Below are 21,733 nucleotides of genomic sequence, written 5' to 3' on the forward strand. Positions count from 1 at the left end.
CAATAGGGAAATCGCCAACCCATAGCTGAGATTAACATCTTATTTCTTGAGATTACTTATGCTGCTTGAGAAAGGGTTTAGGTAATCGGACTAACTGATCAAGGGAACAAATTGAATGTACCTTAGAGATAATTTACATGACTCGTTTGGCATTTATTCAGCAAGAACAGATATCATTCGATTTTCTCGTCTTTAATGCATCTACAGTAATTAAACTCTTGGTAGAGATATTGGGGTTATTACATGTTAGATAGATTGGCATGTGCTCGAAAGAGACTGTTCATGACAATAGGGAAATCGCCAACCCATAACTGAAATTAACATCATTTGGATAGTTTAATGAGATAATTATGGAACTGATTCTGCGATCAATTGAGTTTTCGTGAAGTCCTTTCTCCATTTAGTGAGGGTGATTCAATTCGAGAGCACTTAGAATAGTTAGCTAATTAGGAGGTAATTAATTAATTTTCGGATTATCAGATAACATAAGGTAGATTAAGAACTAGTAGTTGTTGGATTAATCCTCGTGGGAATGATACTTTATTTGCTCATTAGTATATTACTTGATCGGCTAGTGCACTTGATAGTGTAGTTCTAAAGACATCACGTTTTTGGCACCGTTGCCGAGGATTATCATAACAATATTAGGAATCATCTACTGTTGTTAATCTGATTTTGTATAATATATCCATGTTGTGTGTGTTATAGTATCTTTACAACTTTGACTTGTTCAGTATATGACATGCAACAGTGGGAAGGAGAGCATCATCTACGATCCGAAGATTGACCGAACTCTTCACCGTCGCCTTAGAGCCTTGAAGCAAGGGAAAGCTGAAAGAACGAAGATGGCCGAGCATAGGACTATGATGGACTATGTCAAGCCAACCCTCACCTAGATCGATCTCAACTTGGGATGAAATGGCCAGACTTTTCCTATCCAAGTATTTTCCTCCATCCAAGACTGCAAAGATGCGGAATAACATTACAACTTTCACTCAGCAAGACGGAGAATCATTATATGAGTCATAGGAGTGCTACAAAGAATTATTGAGGAAGGTTCCCTCATCATGGACTTCCTATTTGGCTCCAGGTTCAAACATTCTACAATGGACTGACTGAAGCAAATAAGACCATCATGGACACTGCAGCGGGAGAGTCCATTAACAACAAGACACCTGAGGTCGCTCATGCACTTATTGAAGAGATGGCTGCAAATAACTATTAGTGGCATTCCGAGAGAGCCCAAGTTAAGAAGAAAGCCGACATTCACAACGTAGACACTTATACAACATTATCTGCACAAATTGGAGCTCTCAGCAAGAAGATCGATGACATGCAGCTGACAGCCATGCAAGTTCAAGCAGTGGCCTTTGAATGGTGTGGGGGAGGTCATATCAGTACTGAATGCCAAGTTGGAAATCAATTCATGCAATCCCTTGAGCAAGTGGATTTTGTAGGGAATCTTCAAAAGCAGCAAGGTAACCATTATCCTCGTGCCTTTAACCCCGGATGGAGGAATCACCCTAATCTTTCATGGTCAAATCAAAATGTGGTGAAACCTCCTCTTCAAAATTTTGCTCAGCCGGAAAAGAAATCCAATTTAGAGGAGTTGATGACTAAGTTCATATCAAGTGCGGAAACAAGATTTCAGAATCAAGAGGCATCGATTAAGAATTTAGAGACTCAAATGGGGCAATTGGCACAAATGATATCTGCTAGAGTTCAAGGTGCCTTGCCTAGCAATACGAAGGTGAATCCAAGGAAGCAAGTGCAATCTATTACTTTGAGGAGTGGTAAGGAGCTGCAAGAGGTGGAAAAGAAAACAAAAGGAGGTAAGATGGATGCAACTCTAGAGACCAAAAAGATGGATAAAGAGCAATCAAATTCAAGGAGGGAGACAAGTCAAAAGCCACAAGTACCATTTCCTAATAGGCTTAAGCGACACAAAATGGAAAAGGAATTCGGTAAGTTTCTTGAAATTTTCAAAAGTTTACATATTAACATTCCTTTTGCAGATGCCTTAGGCCAAATGTCACATTATGCAAAGTTCCTTAAGGAAATCTTGGCGAACAAAAGGAAATTGGGAGACGTGGCTACAATTGCATTGAATGAAGTATGCTCAGTAATCCTCCTCAACAAGCTGCCTCAAAAACTAAAAGATCCAGGGGATTTACTATTCCTTGTACTATAGGCAGTTTAAAGATCAATAAGGCATTGTGTGATTTAGGAGCCAGTATAAATTTGATGCCCTATTCTGTTTTTAAGTAATTAGGGCTGGGTGAACCCCAACCTACTAGAGTTGCATTGCAATTTGCTGATAGGTCTATCAAGCATCTTAGGGGAATTATAGAAGATGTTCTTGTTAAGGTTGATAAATTTATTTTTTTTGTGGATTTCATAGTGTTAGATATGGAAGAGGACATTGACGTACCACTTATCCTAGGGCGGCCCTTCCTAGCTACAGGAAAGGCAATGATTGATGTCCAACAATGACAACTAAGCCTTATGATTCAAGATGAGGAAGTAATTTTTAAGATGTCTGATGCTATGAAACATGCACCATCTAGTGATGATTCATGTTATATGATAGATGTTATTGACTATGTGGTTGGTGGGTGTTTTCAGGTTAACAGGTCAGTCGATCCCCTTGAGTTATGCATACAAGAAGGAGAAGCTATAATTGAAGACAATGAAGAAATTCAGAGCCTGTTAGCATACCTGAATGCTAATCCTCAGTTTCAAGGAAAGAAGTTCATCAAGTTGGAGAGCTTGGATAGACCCTCAATGCCAAAAATCAAGTCTTTAATTGAAGAGCCACCCACCATTGAGTTGAAACAACTCCCACCGCATCTGGAGTATGCCTTTTTAGAAGCACCATCATCCCTACTAGCGATTATCTCATTAGCCTTGACTCCCTTGCAGAAGAAAAAACTGTTACGGGTGCTACGTGAACAGAAGACAGCTCTAGCTTGGAAGATAGCAGACAGCAAGGGCATCCATCCATCCATATGCACTCATAAGATTCTGATGGAGGATGGATGCAAGCCCACGGTTCAGCCCCAAAGACGCCTGAATCCGAACATGAAAGATGTGGTGAAGGCGAAGGTCATCGAGCTACTAGATGCAGGTATTATCTACCCAATCTCAGACAGCTCATGGGTAAGCCCTGTCCAAGTAGTACCAAAGAAAGGAGGCATGACTGTGGTGCCTAATGAGAAGAATGAACTCATACCGACTAGGATGGTTACCGAATGGCGAGTGTGCATCGATTACAGAAAACTAAATGACGCCACACGCAAGGATCATTTTCCTCTACCCTTCATCGATCAGATGTTAGAGAGACTAGCTGGTCATGAGTTCTACTGTTTTCTAGATGAGTACTTGGGCTACAAGCAAATTTCGATTTCACCCAACGATCAGGAGAAGACCACCTTCACATGTCCTTACGGCACCTTTGCTTATAGGAGGATGCCATTCGGATTATGCAATGCTCCAGCAACATTTCAGAGGTGCATGATGGCTATATTTTCCGATATGGTGGAGAAGTTTATGGAGATTTTCATGGATGATTTTTCAGTCTTTGGTTCTTCCTTCGATGCATGTCTACTTAACTTGGAAAAAGTACTCAAGCATTGCAAGGAAACTCATCTGGTGCTAAATTGGGAAAAATGTCATTTCATGGTGCAAGAAGATATTGTGCTTGGACACAAGGTCTCACAAAAAGGGATCGAGGTTGATAGAGCTAAGGTGGAGACATTTGAGAAATTACCACCACCAACATCTGTCCGGTCCTTGAAAAGCTTCTTGGGGCACGCATGATTCTACAGAAGGTTCATCAAGGATTTCTCCAAGATAGCTAAGCCTTTGTCCAACCTATTACAGAAAGATGTGCCTTTCGATTTTACAAAGGAATGCCTAGAAGCATACAATATCTTGAAAGATAGGTTGACTAATGCACCAAACATAGTAGCACCGGATTGGACACTCCCTTTTGAGTTGATGTGCGATGTGAGTGATTCAGCAGTTGGAGTTGTTCTAGGACAAAGAGTGAATAGAAATTTTCAGCCCATTTACTATGCTAGCAGGACCTTGAATGGAGCTCAATAGAAATACACCACGATGGAAAAGGAGCTACTAGCGGTAATTTTTTCTTTTGATAAATTTCGCTCTTATCTAATCTTATCCAAAGTTATTGTGTATATAGATCACTCAACACTTAGACATTTACTTGCAAAAAAGGATGCAAAGCCAAGGTTGAACAGGTGGATCTTGTTGCTCCAAGAGTTCGATGTTGAAATCCGTGATAAAAAGGGCACCGAGAACCTTGCCGCAGACCATCTCTCCCGGTTAGAGGATTCAGATTTGGGAGGGAAGACCACAAGCGTCCTCCGAGATGAATTTCCCGACGAGTAGCTCTACTAAATTCAGGTAGATACATCCCCTTGGTACGCTGATTTTGCCAACTTTCTCGCTGGAAACGTTCTCCCTCCTAATCTCTTATATCAGCAAAGGAAGAAATTCTTCTCTGATGTGAAACATTATTTGGGGAGGACCCCTTTTTGTATAAGCTTTGTGCAGATCAGATCATTTGGAGATGTGTCCCCGACGAAGAGATGGAGTCGGTGCTCTACTATTGCCATGACCGAGAAGCAAGAGGCCATTTTGGAGTCAACCGCACAACAGCCAAAGTGCTACAATCAGGTTTCTATTGGCCCACTTTATTCAAGGATGCCCATAGGTATGTGTCCACATGTGACCAAGGCCAAAGGATAGGTAACATCTCTTGACACAATGAAATGCCTCTCACTAACATATTAATATGTTAAATCTTTGATGTATGGGGTATTGACTTCATGGGACCTTTCCTAAATTCTTTTGGAAATAAATACATCCTAGTTGCTGTCGACTATGTGTCCAAATGGGTGGAAGCCATGGCTTTACACACAAATGACTCTAGGAGAGTAGTCAAATTCCTTAAAAATCTATTCACTCGATTTGACACACTACGAGCTATAATTAGTGATAGGGGGACTCATTTTTGCAACACCCAATTTGAGCGGTTGATGCGGAAATATGGTGTCACGCATAAATTAGCAACCCCATATCACCCTCAAACCAGTGGCCAAGTCGAATTAGCTAATAGGGAATTAAAAAGAATTTTGGAGAAGGTGGTAGACTCTTAAAGAAAAGACTAGTCTGTCAAATTAGATGATGCATTGTGGGCATATAGAATTGCATACAAAACACCTATTGGCATGACCCCATATAGGTTGGTTGTTGGCAAACCATGTCATTTACCCGTTGAACTTGAGCAAAAAGCGTATTGGTCCATGAATTTATTGAATTTTGATTTGCAGGCTGTAGGTGCAATGCGACGGATGCAACTCAATGAGATGGATGAATTCAGACTTGCAGCTTATGAGAATGCCAAGATATATAAGGAATGAACCAAACGATGGCATGACAAGAATTTATTGAGGCGTGACTTTTAGGTAGGTCAGCAAGTACTGTTATATAATTCACGCCTTTGTTTGTTCCTAGGTAAGCTAAAATCGAGGTGGTCCGAACCTTTCACCATATCACAATTTTTTCCTCACGGAGTTGTAGAAGTAATGCACCCAACACAAGGCATGTTTAAATTCAACGGTCAGCACCTCAAACCATATATAGTGGATGGAGCATTGCCTGCCCCATCAATTGTATACCTAGATGATCATTGATCACACCTAGATGTCAAGCTTCAGACAGAAAACAAGCGCTTATTAGGTGGCAACCCAATGTCGATAAGTGATTTTTTTTTTGTTTTCTATCTTGTTCAGTATCATTAGAGATTTTTTTTTATGATTTATGGTTTCTACTTTCATTGATTACTCCCTTTTGATTTTTACAAAAATGTTTACTCTTAGTTGCAGATTTCTATACTTTAATTCTAGGTCAAATTTTATTCTAGTAAAAAAAAAACTCCTAGTTGCTTTTAATTCTCTGCTCCTAGTTCTTTTTGGTCCTTAGCAGCTAGATGGTCCATGACAACGGAGCCCCACTTCAGATTTCTGAAAGCTGTTTAGGGAAGATCTCTCAATTCCCTGCCCTCAGATTCTTGAGTTCCTTCTTTCTACATTGCCATAAACTGTCTTTGTGCTCTATTAACATGAACATTGAGGACAATGTTTATAATAAGTGTGGGGGAGGCTATAGTTATGCACCTGCATACATAGACGCATTGATAGAACGCATAAACTGATAAGCTCCTCTAAATTAATTGTTGTCTATAAAGTGAATTCATAAGAGAGAATATGATGAAGTTTGAGGAAAAATACTTGTATATGTTATGATTTGTTTCTGTGACTTATTCAATTTTATCATAATATATGAGGATTAGGAAGTCGAATAGGATTTTCATCATGGCCAACACTAATTCTATTCATGTGTATAGTTGTACTTGATTGAAGTTTTAATGGACACTCGAGCATTTGGTGAACATCATGAACAGTCAATGCATGAATAAATTTTGGCAGTTGAGAAAAAGAGGACAATAAGGAAAAAAATTGTCCCTGGACAAAGTCCGAACTACTTTGCTGTCCTGAATTGAATAGTAAAACTAGCGGTTCATGATATGAGTTCAGTCCCAACTCCGCTATTTAAACTCGAATAGTAAAACTAGCAACTTGGAATATGAGTAATGTTTTATCTGCCTCTAGCCTGTGACCCTTGTGAGATGGAGTATAAAATGCACTCACATTCAGTTAAAAAAAAATATTTTCATAGTGACGGCTGAGGTTCAAGGGGGAAAAAATATATTTGGATATTCAAGTTAGTGCAATGACAGGAGTTAAGATCAAGCTAGATGTGATGGTTATTCATGACAATCAAGGAGCTACTATATACTGAATGGAATTGAGTGTTGGAACATGAAGAATCTTATGTTCTTCTCTTCCTTCATTCTTGTGTATATGGTAAGAGTGGCTTGTCATGGGGATCAATTAGAATACTTATGTATGATTTCCGATTACTTAACGCATTCTCATCCCAGAATTCATGTGATAGATATGAGTAATTTGGGGGAATAGTCAGTTTATGATTATTATCTTTGCTTGAGGACAAGCGAAGCTTAAGTGTAGGGGTATTTGATGTGTGTGTATGCCACACACTTTTTATTGTCTCATATATGGTTTTTATGATAAACTTTAATGGTTCTTGCCCTAATTGAGCTTAATTTTAGGAAAATAGGAGTTCGGAACAGTTTCGGGTTGATAGAGCATGAAGACATGGTGATATTGCTGCAAGGAAGCACTTCGGCCTAGGAGAAAAAGAGGCACAACCATATGTTATCTGGGAGGCTCCAATAGGCGATTAATTTTAGCAGAGTCCGAGTACGAGTAGGACTCTAAAGCTGCAAGAAAGAATATAAAAGAAAAAGGGAAGGAAGAAAGGGGAGGCTCGATTTTCTTGAAAAAAACCAAAGGAGAAATGCTGGGAGAAAAATCACAAGGCTGCCGAAGGAGAATTGGAGAGGAGATCGGGATTTCACGCAAGAAATTTTAGGTTGTCTTCTTCTTTAATTCAACAATTTTGGTAACCTATAATCAACTAGGGTTTTCTTTAGCTGAATCTTTTATTCTTTCTGCCATGCAAACAATGATTGCTTTTATTTCAGCTATGTAATTAATCTTTTAATGTAATCCGATTGATGGTTATTCAGTTATTGGGATACCTTGATTAGGGTTTTTAATATTAAGAGTAATTTCGGCCGGTTTTCTCTTATTTCTTGAGATTACTTATGTTGCTTGAGAAAGGGTTTAGGTAATCGGACTAACTGATCAAGGGAACGAATTGAATGTACCTTAGAGATAATTTACATGATTCGTTTGGCATTTATTCAGCAAGAACTAATATCATTCGATTTTCTCGTCTTTAATGCATTTACAATAATTAAACTCTTGATAGAGATATAGGGGTTATTACATGTTAGATAGATTGGCAGGTGCTCGAAAGAGACTGTTCATGACAATAGGGAAATCGCCAACCCATAACTGAAATTAACATCATTTGGATAGGGATCTCCTCCAGCCGCTGCCACTTTGCTGCATAGTTCATACTCCATTGAAGGAAAAATTAAGAAATCTGTTCTTGATATCAGTCTTTGCTGAAAGGCTGATTTGGTTCGGTGCTCTAAGCCTCCAACGAGTTCTTGTGAAGAGGTCGGTACGTGAGACGAACACTGTTGGTTCTGCCCCACCATCGCTATGTCATCTTTAGTGGGAGCAGATCTTGGATCTTTCTTTGGGAGTGAACACCGACGTTGGGAGATTTTGATTCTCCGTATCAAGTATAACCCTTCCCTTGATCTTTGGTTCAGATCTGGTCTAGTTTGGTTCAAGATCAAGGGAAGGGTTATACCTGATACGGAGAATCAAAATCTCCCAACGTCGGTGTTCATGCCTAAAGAAAGATCCAAGATCTGCTCCCGCTGAAGATGACACAGCAATTGTGGGGGAGAACCAACAGTGTACGTCTCACATACCGAACTCTTCACAAGAACTCGTTGGAGGCTTAGAGCACCGAACCAAATCAGCTTTTCAGCAAAGGCTGATATCAAGAACAGATTTCTTGATTTTCCCTTCAATGGAGTTTGAACTATGCAGCAAGGTGGCGGCGGCTGGAGGAGATCCCTAAGGCTGAAAGTGGCGTGAATGCAGTTTTCAGCTTAGGGGAGGTGAAATCCTATCTCAGATTGCAGAGAGAGTTAATTGCAAAACCCTAGGTCGAATTCTTGTAATTTTCTATTAGGGTTTCCTCCTTTCTTAGTGATTAAGAAACCTCCTAATCCCATTAGGAGTTATCCCAATCTAAATCTGTATTTGGATAAGGGATAATCTTAATCCAATCTGCAGATTAGATCAACCAATTCTGATCTCATCAAGAGGTTAATTCTATCTGTAGATTCGCCCCCCTTAAGTGGGTGATCATATCAGCCCAGTTCGAAATGGGCTTTTAAGCCCAATAAATGAATAGTGCTCAATAAGTTTCCAAACTACTGCCTAATTGGGCTTCTTTGTATGGTGTGGGATCCAAGCATTGATCTCCACATCAGCCACATGGGTTCGGCCCAGCCTTTGTTACAAGGCCTAGCCGAATTCACTGAAAAGCCCAGTGAACCCCTTGAGCACACATGGACCCTATGGGCCCAACACTTACACTAAGTGGTCCCTGGGTCAAGCCATCTTATAAAAACCCAGGGACTATGGGCAGATGCAAGATTAGCCCATTAGGTATTATCCTAAATGGCCTTACACTTAACCTCTCAGCCCATAATGATCAAGCACTGCCCGACAAGAGAGGACCTCTCCCTCGGCTGCAAGGAACAGTGCTGCACTCTCTACTCACATGGATCCCAGGAATTAAAACCATTTGGAAACATTTTGTAACCGTATATAAGTATATATCATATATATAAATTTTTCAAAACAAAATTCCAATGATTGAAATCAACTGCCGACAGTTTGGTTTTCATCAGAGAGAGTGCATCCCTGATCATTACCTTTGTCCAACAAAGGGGCTGATCCCGTCACTATGATCACCCACTCAGATGAATTCTCAGACTGTCCCAACATACCTACGTTTTGACCCCCGCTAAGGATCTCACTAATTGGCATATCAAAGACAGCCCAATCCGACATCTAGTGCAACATCATAATCGGGTCTAGGGGTCAGGTGTAACTTTCTAGTTTTGCCCATCAATCTCCAAAGTCCAGGGCAATACTGGAAATCTGGTCCAATTCAAGGGTTCAAGTAATCCTACATTGCGTGGGCCTTGGGTCTCACCTTGGCGGCTAAGACAAGTTACCCCAACAGTTGGCAGCACACCAATGTCAGCCTTGGCAAGATAAATCTCCCCAGACTTATCCAACGGCTGTGAACATTTAAAACTAACACAAGTCTCATTAAGTGTCCAGTTTTAGGGTCTTACACAGAAGCATACCACATAACATGAATCAAACATGTATTTTATTTATTTACACTAAATATCAAAAGTACATCAAAACTAATTGGAGCTAAGGGCATACAAAACTGTCTAACAGATTTCCCCCACAAGATTCACACACTTTTGGATGGTTGGAGAGAACATTGATGTTCACTCGTTCCAAGGTCTTGGCTATCGCATCAACTTTGGAAGCAAGCAGAGAATACCCATCCACATCATAAACACCAGCAACCTTTTTTGTAATGCTTCTTTCATTATTCCAATGGTAGTTATTAGCTGCCATTTCTTTAAGGAGAACATTTGCATCTGTAGCATTCTTGTTCATGAGAGCCCCACCAGCTGCTGCATCAATAGTACTTCTCATTTGAGGGGAGAGACCATTATAGAACGTTTGTACTATCAACCAATCCGGGATACCGTGATGAGGACACTTTCTTTGTAAGTCTTTGTACCTTTCCCATGCTTCATAGAGAGTCTCTCCATCAAACTGAGTGAAACTGGTGATGTCATGCTTCAATTTAGCAGTTTTTCCTGGTGGAAAGTATTTTGCTAGAAATGCCTTTGTGAGCTGATCCCAGGTAGTAATTGATCCTGAAGCTTGAGAGATTAACCATGTTTTGGCTTTGTCTCTAAGAGAAAAAGGGAAAAGCCTCAGTCTAATGGCATCATCAGAAACACCATTCATTTTTGAAAGTATCACAGATCTCCAAGAAATTTTCCAAATGAGCATTGGTGTCTTCCATAACTCCTCCCCCGAACTGAGACTGCTGAACCATCTCAATGATTGCTGGATTGATCTCAAAATTATTAGCTGCAACCATTGGCCTTTCAATGCTAGGCTGAATGGTTGAAGTTGGTATGGCAAATTCGTGCAAGGATCTATTAGTGTCGTTTGCCATCTCTTCTTCTTTTCTTACTCCCTCAAAAGCTTCTTGATTAATTTGTGTTCCTCCTTCCTGACTTTCCAGCTCCCTAGCCCTGTCTTTTTTCTCCTTTCTAAGCCTCTCCTTTTTGGCTTTAGTTAAAGCTTTGCACCTACGATCAATTTCAAGATCTAGATCTTCTAATCGGGTGTTTGGATCGCTTCGCATAAACACCTAAAAGGCTGTGCAATGAGCAAAACAAAAAGATAAATTAAAAAAAAGAATAAAATAAGAGGTCTAAAGTAATAGAGTGTATCCAAATTTTTTGATATTGACAGTATTGCCTTCCCCGGCAACGGCACCAAAAACTTGTACGATTTCTGCAAGTATACAGATCATGGGCAAGTAATAGTATGTGAATAGAGTATTGATCCCACAGGGAAGGTGTTGTCAAGTACCAAATTTTAAGATTCCTCTATTATTTAGAAATTAGAAATTCAATTCTCAAGCCAAATTAAAGAAATGATAATGCAAGTAAATAGGTTTAATTCAGAATATTATAAAAAGCCTAGGATTTGGAGTGTATCCAACAATTGATAATGCAAGTAATGATAATGCAAGAAATGATAATGCAAGTAAATAGAGTGTATCCAACAATTGAAATCGGCTGCTGGCAGTCTTGGTTTCCATCAGGGAGAGTGCATCACCGATCATTACCTTTGTCTGACAAAGGGGCTGATCTTGTCACTATGATCACCCACTCAGATGAATTCTCGGACTGTCCCAACATACCCAGGTTTTGGCCCCCGCTAAGGATCTCACTGATTGGTACATCAAAGACAGCCCAATCCAACTCCTAGTGCAATATCATAATCAAGTGTAGGGGTCAGGTGTAACTTTCTAGTTTTGCCCATCTATCTCCAAGGTCCAGGGCAATACTGGAAATCTGGTCCGGTTTAGAGGTTCTATTATTCCTACACTGCATGTGCTTTGGGTCTCACCCTGGTAGCTGAGACAAGCCACCCCAACAGTTGGCCGCACACCAGTGTCAGCCTTGGCAGGATAAATCTCCCCAGACTTACCCAATGGCTGTGAACATTCTAAACTAACACAAGTCTCATTAAGTGTCCAGTTTAAGGGTATTACATAGAAACACACCACAAGAACATGAATCAAATGAGTACTTTATTCATTTAGAATAAATTCATAATGTACGTAATTGTGATTGATGCTAAGGGCATACAACTGTCTAACAAGTTGGGCCGGTACAAAAGAAGAAAGAGACTCGCAACGAGGAAAGCAGGGAAGTCCATATTAACTTCCCTCTCCTCAACGCAATCCAACATGTCCTGGCCTATGCCAAGTTTTTAAAAGAGATGTGTACTCAAATGGTGGAGCCACAATCGGCCCCACAAAGAATATTGCCTCGGAAGATGTTAGTGCAGCTCTCCTAAACCACTTTCCTCGAAAAATGAAAGACCTTAGTGCTCTTTGAAGGGATGAAAGATCCATCATATGGATGGCCGAACCCTATAGGAAGGTTGGGCAAAATTTCAAAAATTTCTTTATCTCCCATATGGGAATCACATTCCCTATTTTAGAAAACTGCATTTTCAATGATCATTCTTGAACCAAAACCGGACCAAATATGAAACCAAAATGGAGGAGAGGGATATATCTTATACGAAGTAGCAGTAACTCCCAATGAAGGTCTTCATGCCCAAGCAGAAGACCAAAACCCGCTACCACTGAAGATGAAACAGTGTGTGATGAAGTAGGATCAACAGGATGGTTTCTTCAGCAAGAACCATGATTCTTCAGCAAGAATTGAACAGGGGCTGGTGAGCACGTCTTCAAATTGTTTCTTCAACCATGAAAGAATATCAAGAACCTTTCTTGATCAATTCCTCAAGAGGAGATCGAACTGGGTAGGGATGGCAAGAATATGAGAGAATTCTACATGTTGCTGTGTGTTAAAACTGAGGAATTCGACCCCTATTTATAGTCTTCTTTGGATCAGCCTCCTAATCTAATTAGGAGAGAGTTTCTGGATCCAAATATCTGGACTCTTAAATGGATAAGACTTATCTTATCCTTTCAACTAATCCTAATCAGATTATAAATCATATCTTGCCTTCTTTTAATTAACTAATTTAAGCCCAGTTCGAATTGGGCTTTAGGCTCATTAAGCTTATGCGCTCACTTACCCCTTAACTTGCTGCCCAGTTGGGTCTCTTTGTATGGTGTGGGACCCAAACATTGATCTACACATCAGCCACATGGGTTCAGCCCAACCTTTGTTACAAGGCCCTGCCGAATTCACTATAGGAGACAGTGAACCCCTGAGTCCATCACCATGGGTTCTTAATAGGCCCAACATTTACCCTAAATGGTCCTTGGGTCCAGGCACCTTATAAAAACCCAAGAATTGTGGGCAGATGCAAGATTAGCCCATCAGGTATTACCCTCAGTGGTCTTACCCATAGCCACTCAACCCATAATGATCAAACACTGCCCTACAAGAGAGGACTTCTCCCTCGGCTGCAAGGTATAGTGCTACACTCTCTACTCACATGGATCCTGGGAATTAAAACCTTTTGCAAACATTTTGAAACCATAATGTATATATGTATATCTCTATATAAATATATTTTGCAAAAAACAAATCTCAACGTTTGAACTCAACTACCGGCAGTTTAGGTTTCCATCAGAGAGAGTGCATTTTCCGATCATTCACTTTGTCCAACAAAGGGGCTGATCCTGTCACTATGATCACCCACTCAGGTGAATTCTCGGACTGTCCCAACATACCCAGGTTTTGATCCCCTCTAAGGATCTCATTGATTGACATATCAAAGACAGCCCAATCCGACACCTAGTGCAGTACCATAATCAAGTCTAGGGGTCAGGTGTAACATTCCAGTTTTGCCCATCTGTATCCAAGGTCCAGGGCAATACTGGAATTTGGATTGATTCAGGGTTTCAAGAAAACCCACACTACATGTACCTTAGGTCTCACCCTGGAAGCTGAGACAAGCCACCCCAACCAACTTGGCGGCACATCAGCGTTAGCCTTGGCAGGATAAATCTCCCCAGATCTATTTAACGGCTGTAGAGATTCTAAACTAACACGAGTCTCATAAGTGTCCAGTTCAAGGGTATTACATAGAAACACACCACAATGACATGAATCAATTATGTACTTTATTCATTTACATTAAATGTCAAAAGATACATCAATCTGATTGGAAATAAGGCATAACTATCTAACACTCCTCTCATAAGCTGTGTCATCTCTGGAATCACCTTCCATCGGGCCTTATTGGATCTAGGGGTCAGTATAAATATGCTTTCGTCCATTCATGACAGGTTCAGGATCGGCGAGTTAGAACCTACCCCGGTAATTCTGCAACTCGCTGATTGGTCTATCAAGACTCCTTGAAGTGTTATTAAGGACACCATTGTTAGGGTAGAGGGTTGTCACTTCCTAGTGGATTTTATCATCCTAGACATGACCCCAACTGAGGAACTGAACTACATCCCGATAATCTTAAGATGTCCATTTCTAGCAATGACCAATGCAAACACTAACTGTAAATTAGAAGAAATGGACATTTGATTTTGGGAGCAAAAAGTCTGGTTAAACATTTTTAGTGCCTCTAAGTATCCAAACCTAGGGAAAGATGAGTGCAAGGTGGATATAGTGGATGATGTTTTAGATGCCCTGCCTACCCCTTGCTTAGTCCAATCTGAACCATGTCTGTTGGAAGATGAAAGTGAGTTGGAGAGTTTAGATGAAGAAAGTGAGTGAATGTGTCCGGCTGAAGATGTTAAACTTAGCGTTGGTTGGGAGGCAATCCAACGTTGTTTTTAGTGTTTTTGCTTTCAGGATTTGTTTTTCTTTTCTTGATTCGAGACCAGGTGGCAGACCTTGAACCCCTCAAGAAAACCCTATTGATTGTTCCCTTTGGCCCAAGTCCTTTTTGAATCAATCTAGTCATGCCATTGGGGACAATGGCATTTAAGTTGGGGGGTGAGGAAAGAGAAAAAAAATAAGAAAAAAAATTGAGAAGCTAAGCCTTTAAATATGTAGAATTAAAATTTCACTGAAAATTTTAATTTTTTTTCCATTAAAAGAGATTCCTAAATAGAAAAAGTTGAGGAAACTGATAAAAAAATTTTGAATTTTGTAGAAATTGGTAGCAAGTAATAGGAGTAAAAAATTGGTCTTATTTGAATATTGTAGAAACCGTTTAAAAATTTGAAAATACTCCCAAGTTTGCCCCTGCCAAGATAAGAAGAGAAAGATTGAGAAATTAGACAAAAAAATTGTTCAAAATTGTTAGAGATAGTGGACTACCCAGAACTGTGCTTCTGCAAAAAAAAAAAAAAAAAAAAGGTCAATGGACACCCTAGACTTAGTAACTGGGTCTCTTCACCTAAGTCAAGTGTTGAGATTTGCGTCAAACGGAAAAGGGAATGCCAAAGAAACTTACCTAACACTTAGTATCCGGGTTTCTTCACCTAAGGCAAGTGTCACGATTCACGTCAAACGGTGGAGGGTAAAAAAAAATAAGTATGCATATCAAGTTCAGGAGTAGAAATCCGCTATCAGAAATGATAAGAAGAATACATGTCTGATTTTAAAAATCAATCTCAGATTATCAGAACAGTCTGCAAATGGAAGGGTAAATAATATTTTTAAGACAAGTTTCTATAATATTCAAAATAAGATAGTTTTTACCCCTTAAGCCCAATACCGATCTATATAGAGTTTGAGAATTCTGGAATCAGGATGCTCGACTAATTCTATTAGGGATGATCTTGAGATGGGAAGGATCTCTATGCTTAGTGTAATTTTAAGGCTGCATTGCTAAGGGACTAGCAATGGTTAAGTTAGGGGGTGTAATAACTCTGTGTTTTGATGCCTTAAGGGCATCAATTCAGGGGTATTTTTGGCCTTAGAGTTGTCAAATTGTGTCATTTTCCTAGTTAATTTCAATGTTGTGACCTCTAAGGGTCTCTGTGCAAATTTTGTGCAAAACTGGGAAGTTTTCATGGTTGAAATGCAAATTTTGGGAAGCTGGTGTGAAGTCCACCTGAGACAGGGGTGTTTTTGTGAAAAACTGAAAGCAGGAGGGCACCTCCCCTCTCCTTAGAAAACCCTAGGGCGCCTCTGAAGGGATGAGAGATCCATCGTATAGACGCCCAAATCTTGTAGAATAAGGTGGGTGAATTTCAAAAATTTTTCTCTCCCTTTCAACTGGGAATCGAATTCCCTATTTAGAAAATCATATTTTCAAGGATCAATCTTGAACCATAAACTGAACCAGATCTGAACAAAAGAAGTAGGAGAGAATTATACCTGATACAGAGAAGTAATATCTCCTAATGGAGGTGTTCACGCCCAAGGAAGGATCCAAAAACTGCTCCCACTGAAGATGGCACAGTGCAGGATGGAGCAGAATCAACAGAGTTCTTTTCCAAGAACCTAGTCCTTCGCAAGAAAAAGCAGGATGGCACGTGAGCACAGCTTCCTATCAGTTCTTTCACAAAGAACTGATATCAAGATCAAATCTTGACTTCTCCTACTGAACTGGAGATTGAACTGGCAAGGTAGGCGGCAAGAAGAAGGAGACGACAAGAAAGAATTCTGTAGGGTGGCTTTTTTCATTCTTCTGTGATATCAGCACTAAAGAGGATGTGAATATCTATCTTATAAAGGCTGCCGCCCCTTCCTTCTTTTGTAACCCTAAAGGATCAGCTCCTAATCCATTTAGGAGTTGCTGATCCAAATATGATTTGGATCAGACATCCCTTTAGGTGATAAGGATAAGCCCTTATCTTATCTGCAGATTAGATCAGCCTTCTCCTAATCTTATTAGATGGTTTCCAGATCCAAATCACATTTAGATCTGGACTCTCTGAGTGGATATGATTAAGACCCTATCCTATCTGCTAATCCATCTCGAAATTCGCCCCATATTTAACTAATTAAATAGCCTAGTTCGAAATGGGCTTTAGGCCTATTAAGGTCCAGTGCTCACTTAGCCTTCCTAACTGCTACCCAATTGGGCTTCCTTGTATGGCGTGGGACCCAAGCATTGATCTGCACATCAGCCACATGGGTTCAGCCCAACCTTTGTTACAAGGCCTGGCCGAATACACTGTTATGGACAGTGCACCCCCTGAAACCCATCAAATGGGCTCTATGGGCCCAACACTTACCCTAAGTGGTCCTTGGGCCAAGCCACCTTGTAACACCCAGGGACTGTGGAAAGATGCAAGATTTGCCCATCAGGTATTATCCTCAATGGTCTTACACTCAACCTCTCAGCCCATAATGATCATACACTGCCCGACAAGAGAGGACCTCTCCCTCAGCTGCAAGGAACAGTGTTGCACTCTCTGCTTATATAGATCCCGGGAATTAAAACCTTTTGCAAACATTTTAGAAACCATAATATTCATACTTTTATATCTCATATAAAATATATTTCGCAAAACAAATCTCAACGATTGAAATTGGCTGCCGACAGTCTTGGTTTCCATTAGTGAGAGTGCATCCCCGATCATTACCTTTGTCCGACAAAGGGGCTGATCCTGTCACTGTGATCACCCACTCAGATGAATTCTCAGACTGTCCTAACATACCTAGGTTTTGACCCCCGCTAAGGATCTCACTGAATGGTACATCAAAGACAGCCCAATCTGACACCCAGTGTAGTATCATAATCGAGTCTAGGGGTCGGGTGTAACTTTCCAGTTTTGCCCATTAATCTCCAAGGTCCAGGGCAATACTGGATATCTGGTCCGGTTCAAAGATTCAATTAATCCTACGGTGTATGTAAGTAGGGTCTCACCCTGGCAGCTGAGATAGGCCACCCCAACCGACTTGGTGGCACAACAGTGTCAGCCGTATCAGGATAGGTCTCCCCAAACCGACCCACTAGCTGTGAACATTCTAAACTAACACGAGTCTCATTAAGTGTCCAGTTTAAGGGTATTACACAGAAACATGAATCAAATATGTACTTTTATTCATTTACAATAAACTCATAATGTACATCATTCTGATTGAAGCTAAGGGCATACAAAACTGTCTAACAACTCCCACTTGTACTTAGGTCCGATCAGGTACAAGCCGGAGTCCCATGCTTTCCACGTGTTTCTCAAACACTTTCTGTGATAGTGGCTTCCTTAATGGGTCTACTACATTTTCCGCTGACGCTACCTTCTGAATCAGGATGTCCCCTCTACAAACAATCTCTTGTAGTACGTGGTACTTCATCTCGATGTGCTTCGTCATCGATTGGGCTCGTGGCTCCTTAGCCTAGGCAATGGCTCCATTGTTGTCACACGACAATGGGATGGGTGATGTGCTGGATGGAACTACTCCGAACTCGTGAATGAACTTCTTCATCCACACGGCTTCTTTGGCAGCCTCACTTGCGGCATTGTACTCGGCCTCGGTCGTGGAGTCTGTAGTGGACCCCTGTTTGCCGATTTTCCAGCAAACAACACACGATCCTATGATAAAAACATATCCAGATGTAGACTTTCAATCATCTGGATTCGATTGGAAATCGGCATCTGTATACCCTTAGATCTGTAGTGAGCTACCATCGAATACCAGACAAAACTCTTTTGTCCTTCGAAGGTACTTAAGTATATTTTTCACAGCAGTCTAGTGCTCCTGCCCTGGGTTGGCTTGGAATCTGCTTACTACACACTGCCTGAGCAATGTCAGGATGAGTGCACAACATGGCATACATGATGCTCCCTACGGTAGAGGCATAGGGAACGTCCTTCATGCCCTCAATCTTTTCAGAGGTCTTGGGAGACATCTTCTTGGAAGGAGTGACTCCATGCCTGAAAGGAACATTTCCTTTCTTGGAGTTCTCCATGCTGTATCTTTTGACTTTTTTGTCAATGTAAGCAGATTGGGATAATCCTATTATCCGCTTCTATCTATATCTATAGAGTCGAAGACCTAGTATATAGGAGGCTTCTCCAAGATCTTTCATGGAGAATTGCTGCGAAAGCCACACTTTCACCGTAGTTAACATTCCTACATCATTTCCAATGAGTAGGGTTCATCCAGATTCTGCTTGAAGTCAAACGATTTGACAACAGAGTCAAAATGGATGTTTCAACTCCTAGAAGCTTGCTTAAGTTCATAAATCGATCTATTCAGTTTACATACCATGTGTTCTTGACCAGCAGCTATGAAGCCTTGCGGCTGCTGCATGTAGATATCTTCAGTAAGTTCTCCATTCAGGAACGCAGTTTTGACATCCATCTGCCAAATCTCATAATCAGGGTATGCTGCTACAGCTAGCAGGATCCTAATGGATTTAAGCATGGCCATAGGCGAAAAGGTTTCCTCATAATTGATGCCCTCTTTCTGAGTGTACACTTTCGCCACCAGACGAGCTTTGAAGGTCTCAACCCTACCATCGGGGCCCTTCTTCCTCTTGTAAATCCATTTGCAACCGATTGCTTTTACCCCGGAGGGCGGATCTACTAGAGTCCATACTCCATTTTTCCCCATTGAGTCCATCTCTGCTCTCATAGCTTCCACGTAAGTCATGGGATCGTCCTCACTAGTCAACGTTTCCACCAGGTAACTATCCTGGTCATAACCATAACGGACCGGTGGTCTGGATGCCTGAGTGGATCTTCTAGGTTGGTCACTACCTGGAACCTGTGGGACATCTCCCACTGCTCCTGAGCTCTCCTCATCAAGAACTACTTCCTAACGTTGGGTGTCCAGGAAGAAATCTGTTTCCAAGAATTGTGCATTTCGGCTGCAGAACACGTTCTGCTTACTTGGGTCATAGAATAGGTAACCCACAGAGCCTTTTGGGTAGCCTAGAAATAGGCAATGGCTGGTCTTGGATTCTTTACGGTCCAAAGTTCATATCGAGCGCTCGGAACCGATTTGGTTGGAACCCGATTCAGCACGTAAATTGCAATCTCTAATGCGTAACCCCAAAAGGATGTGGGTAACTCTGAGTGTATGAGAAGTGACCGGACCATATCCAATAAGGTCCTATTCCTTCTCTCTGAAACATCGTTAAGTTGTGGTGTAGCAGGAGAAGCTAATTGTGACACTATCTCATTGTCCTTTATGTAGTCCCTGAATTCGTCAGAGAGATACTCGCCACCTCGATCTGATCGAAGGGCTTTAATTTCTCTCCCTAACTGTTTCTTGACCTATTGTCTGAACTCTTTGAACTTTTCAAAGGATTCAGACTTGTGTCTCATTAGGTACACGTAACCATATTGTGAGAAATCATCGGTGAAGGTGATGAAATACACGTCTTGATTACGTGTCCTAACACTCAGGGGACCACATACATCAGTATGTATAAGGTCAAGTGTGCCTATACATCTTTTAGGCTTACCGTTAAATGGCCGTTTTGTCATCTTGCCTTGTAGGCAAGGCCCACAAGTGAGAAGATCTTCTACAGTTAGAAAATCCAAAGGACCATCCTTTACCAACCTTGTGATCCGGTCAACACCGACGTGGCCAAGTTGGTAATGCCACAGGCACGTGGGATTAACTGTATCACGGACTCTTTTCTTGGGGATTTCAGCCGACGTAGTTTTGGTTATATTAGTTTCTAGAGAAGGATGTAGAACATAGAGACCGTTCTCCAATTCCCTGTATGCGATTAATCTATTATTTCTTTTAATAGTAATCGTATTACTAGAGAAGACAGAATAATCATTTGCACATAGTTTTGAGAAAAAAATCAAATTTCTCCTTAAATTTTGTACATAGAGACAATCTTTCAGTACAATAACTCCTTCTCTAAAAATTAACTCCACGGTTCCTTTGGCCGTGACCGCAACAGTTGCAGTAGTCCCCAAGTAGAGCGTAACTTCTCCTTCACTCAGCCTTCTGCTTACCTTGAACCCTTGCAGTGAGTTACACGCATGAGTTGAAGCCCCGGAGTCAATACACCAAGACGCAGAAGCTACCAATAAATTGGTTTCTATAACACAAGATTTGAAATTACCTTTCTTGGATTCCAGGTAGGCAGGACAGTTCCTTTTCCAGTGGCCGGTCTTCTCGCAGAAGTGATAGGCATCCGATGCTTTGTCTTTCTTCTATTTCTTGGGTTCGACAGCCTTCTTCTGGGGCTTGCCTTCCTTTTCTTACCCGATTTGCCAGTTTCAACAAGCATGGCAATGGGCACATCCTTTTTAATCAATTCTTCGGCCCTCTACAACATATTGTTGAGTTCCTGCAAGCTGATGTTCAGCTTGTTCATGTTGTAATTCATGATGAATGGATTAAAGGATGGAGGTAGAGAGATGAGAATAGCATCGATCTGTGTTACCAGATCCAGCCCGGACCCAAGAGCCTCCAGTTCGTTGATATAACCCATCATCCGAAGATAATTGTCGTGAACTTGTTGGCCCTTGGACATCTGCTCTTCGTACATTGTCTTGAGACTGTCCAATACGTCCTTAGCAAGTTTGATCTGATCAAACCACCTCTGAATTGGGTTGTCCAATGATGCAATGATGTAGCAGCGGGCAAGGGAGTTTTTCTCCTCCCATTCTTGGTATTCTCTTCTCCGGGCCTCAGAAGCCCTATCTCCCGGATGATCCGGGGTAGGATTCTTGGCTACCTTATCCAACTTTTCAGAGGTTAAGACCAACATAAGGTTCATGTACTAGTCGGCATAGTTTGGGCCCTTCAGCTTGTTGTCATCAAGCCACTTTGCAAATTGTTCGTTTGCCATTTTCTGATAAAAGTGCAAACATCAATCCACAACCTAATTTGATTCATGTTTATTACATAGATATGGCTTTTAATCTACGTTCCATTTCCATTTATTCATCTCTAAGATTTCCCTCCTTTCTCAGTGAT

The 21,733-nt window shown here is 41.0% G+C and overlaps 1 protein-coding gene and 1 non-coding gene across 2 annotated transcripts; both read left to right on the forward strand.

The window, feature by feature from the left end:
• Positions 1 to 1,333: 1,333 nt before the first annotated feature.
• Positions 1,334 to 5,447, forward strand: LOC104586071 (uncharacterized). Its single transcript, XM_088903819.1, has 5 exons — positions 1,334 to 1,964; positions 2,016 to 2,113; positions 2,626 to 3,783; positions 3,883 to 4,047; positions 5,358 to 5,447. Exons 1-5 carry the CDS (start codon positions 1,334 to 1,336, stop codon positions 5,445 to 5,447), a joined length of 2,142 nt encoding a protein of 713 aa, XP_088759945.1.
• Positions 5,448 to 10,395: 4,948 nt separating this feature from the next.
• Positions 10,396 to 10,502, forward strand: LOC148800679 (small nucleolar RNA R71). The gene has a single exon (XR_016071031.1). It is a non-coding gene; the product is annotated as a small nucleolar RNA R71 (small nucleolar RNA).
• The last annotated feature ends 11,231 nt before the right edge of the window (positions 10,503 to 21,733 follow it).

The sequence above is a fragment of the Nelumbo nucifera genome, chromosome 4 (genome assembly GCF_055504915.1).
Source record: "Nelumbo nucifera cultivar China Antique chromosome 4, China Antique-T2T, whole genome shotgun sequence".
Classification (NCBI taxonomy): Eukaryota; Viridiplantae; Streptophyta; class Magnoliopsida; order Proteales; family Nelumbonaceae; genus Nelumbo; species Nelumbo nucifera.